The sequence below is a fragment of the Salpingoeca rosetta genome (genome assembly GCF_000188695.1).
Source record: "Salpingoeca rosetta unplaced genomic scaffold supercont1.8, whole genome shotgun sequence".
NCBI lineage: Eukaryota > Choanoflagellata > Craspedida > Salpingoecidae > Salpingoeca > Salpingoeca rosetta.
Window position 1 is genome coordinate 500,564 of NW_004754926.1, and position 2,500 is coordinate 503,063.

At 54.6% G+C, this 2,500-nt stretch overlaps 2 protein-coding genes across 2 annotated transcripts in view; both read left to right on the forward strand.

Moving 5' to 3' along the window:
* The window catches only part of PTSG_03574 (uncharacterized protein), a 3,011-nt gene extending 1,711 nt beyond the window's left edge, over positions 1 to 1,300 (forward strand). Inside the window, exons 4-6 of the mRNA XM_004995248.1 lie at positions 105 to 439; positions 691 to 764; positions 927 to 1,300. Coding sequence (XP_004995305.1) covers positions 105 to 439; positions 691 to 764; positions 927 to 1,032 — 515 coding nt within the window. The 3' untranslated portion in view covers positions 1,033 to 1,300. The remainder of the gene's footprint in view (positions 1 to 104; positions 440 to 690; positions 765 to 926) is intronic.
* A 187-nt stretch (positions 1,301 to 1,487) lies between these two features.
* PTSG_03575 (uncharacterized protein) overlaps positions 1,488 to 2,500 on the forward strand; it is a 1,234-nt gene continuing 221 nt past the window's right edge. The window contains exons 1-3 of the mRNA XM_004995249.1: positions 1,488 to 1,780; positions 2,020 to 2,077; positions 2,321 to 2,500. The exon at positions 2,321 to 2,500 is cut by the window's right edge and continues 221 nt beyond it. Coding sequence (XP_004995306.1) covers positions 1,652 to 1,780; positions 2,020 to 2,077; positions 2,321 to 2,493 — 360 coding nt within the window. The 5' untranslated portion in view covers positions 1,488 to 1,651 and the 3' untranslated portion in view covers positions 2,494 to 2,500. The remainder of the gene's footprint in view (positions 1,781 to 2,019; positions 2,078 to 2,320) is intronic.

Genomic DNA, 2,500 nt, shown 5'->3' on the forward strand with positions numbered 1-2,500 from the left:
CACACACACACACACACACACACAACAACGCACACCACACACACACACACACGCACGCATATACCACAACACACAAACACACATGCACACATGCGCGCACACAGCGCGCAAGCCAAAGGCGCCAAAGGAGCGGGCTGAGATTGCCGGGGAGCAGACAAACACATGGACCCTCCCACACAACATTGGGTGGCAATATGCACGCTGCAGCGGCGACTACAACCCAATCCACATCCACCCGCTCACCGCAAAGCTGTTTGGGCAGCCAACGTGCATTGCCCACGGCATGTACACACTTGCACGCGCGGTGGCGGGCGTCACCACCGCCACCACATCGTCATCATCATCGTCATCATCGTCGTCATCAGGGAGTGGCCTTGACTTGCGCTACCCAATTCAGGCGGCAAACGAGTGGAAGCTTCCCCTGCGCATCCCCAGCAAGGTAGGATCATCTGCTAAATGTAGGCTCTGTGTGTTGTGTCGTGGTTGGTGTCTGCTGTGTGCGACATCACGGCAGCCCACGTGACGTACGTCATGTTGTTCTCCCACTTACTCCCTTGTTCACTCCCACGCATTCACGCACACACACACACACACACGTACTCACTCACGTACACATACACTGTAACACACGCTGCTTTGACCCCGTTTCGCTGCTGTGCTGCTTGTCTTTCATGTCTTTCATGGTGTCAGGCTGCGCTCAAGTTCCACGTTGCAGACACCAGCGCAGAGCACGTTCGCGGGATCAGGCCTCGCACGGCCAGAGGGTGAGGCAACGTGTCTGTGTTGTGTGTTGCATGTTGTGTTCATGTGTGTGTTGCTGTGTGTGGGGGGGGGAGCGTTATGAGGGGGTTGTATGAGCCAGTGTAACTCATTGCGCTGCGCTGGCATATGGCCGATTTTCGTGGTATGTATTGCCGTTTGTTCAGGGACCCAACCAAGACGGGTAAATTTGCATCGTTCCTGGTGGAGTTTGGTGATGGGAAACCGCACAATGCCGGCGCCATCTGGGCAGGCGACTCCACCTTCCTCTAGCTTCATCAACACATGGATCCGCACATCACATCACACCACATCACATCACATCACGTCACACGTCACACGCCACTACGCGTCTCATGTTCATGCATTCTTGCTTGCAAATTCTCGTTCGCGTTTCCTTTTCTCGCGTCCTCTTGTCGCTTCTCCTCACTTCTCCTTCTCGTTTGCTCACTTCTCCTTCTCGCTTGCTCGCTTCAGCCTCGCCATCCAACACACACACACACACACACACACACACACACACACACACACACACACACACACACACACACACACACACACACACACACACACACACACAAAAACAACAACAACTTTTCTGCGTTCGGAGCTGGTCATAGTCGATTATTGTTGACAGTACTCGATAAATTTCATCACAACAGAACGTATGATCAGCGATGATGATGAGGAGAGAAAGGGGTGCAAGAGTGAGTGTTGTGTGTGTGTGTGTGTGTGTGTGTGTGTGTGTGTGTGGCGACGGAGACGAGATGAGGAGGATTGCTGCACTCGCTCACTTACTTTGTTTGCTTTTGTTCCTCAACCGCACACACTACACGTCACGCCAGACATCACATCACACACCGCATACGCTGTCTCTTGCCTTTGTCCTTAGATGGGAAACGTGTTTGGATCACACCAGAACCTCAACATGACTGCCAAGACCCTCGTCGAGAAGGCCCTCGCCAACAACACCGTCGTGGTGTTCTCCAAGACCTACTGCCCCTTCTGCACCCGCGCAAAGGTGTGACGTGTGTGTGTGTGTGTGTGTGTGTGTGTGTGTGTGTGTGTGTGTGTGTGTGTGTGTGTGTGTGTGTGTGTGTGCGCGTGTGTGTGCGCGTGTGAGTGTGAGTGTGAGTGTGTGTGGCAATTTTCGTCCTCGTCGCTTCACTGAATGTATGAGTGCCACTCACCCAAGGCTTGTGTCTCACTTGCGACTTATGACACCTCGTGTCTCACTGTGTGCGTGCACTTGTTGTGCAGGCGGCCCTCAAGGAGAAGGGCATTGAGGCCCTCATCATCGAGCTGGACCAGGGTGAAGGTGAGCCATGACACTTACCCTGCAACACTTACCCTGCAACACTCCCCCTGCCACACTCACCCTGCCACACTCACCCTGCCACACTTCCCCTGCCATGCTGTGCGTCGTGTCCTGCACTCGTGCATGCTGGCGCGCTCAGTCAACTGCTTGCTTTCTGTCTGCAGCGTCACGGTCACCACCGTTGTGCACACACCTGCATGTGTCTCACCCTCGCATGTTTTGCTCACACCTTGTTGATGGCAGTGACCTACGGCGACGAGAAGGCTGAAGGCGCTGATGTCCATGCCATCATCAAGTCCGTGTACGGCCACCGCACCGTGCCTGCCGTCTTCGTCAAGGGCAAGCTCGTTGGTGGCTGCGATGAGACCCTGGCTGCCCTCAAGTCTGGCAAGTTCATGGAGCTCGTGAACGCGTAAGCATGCA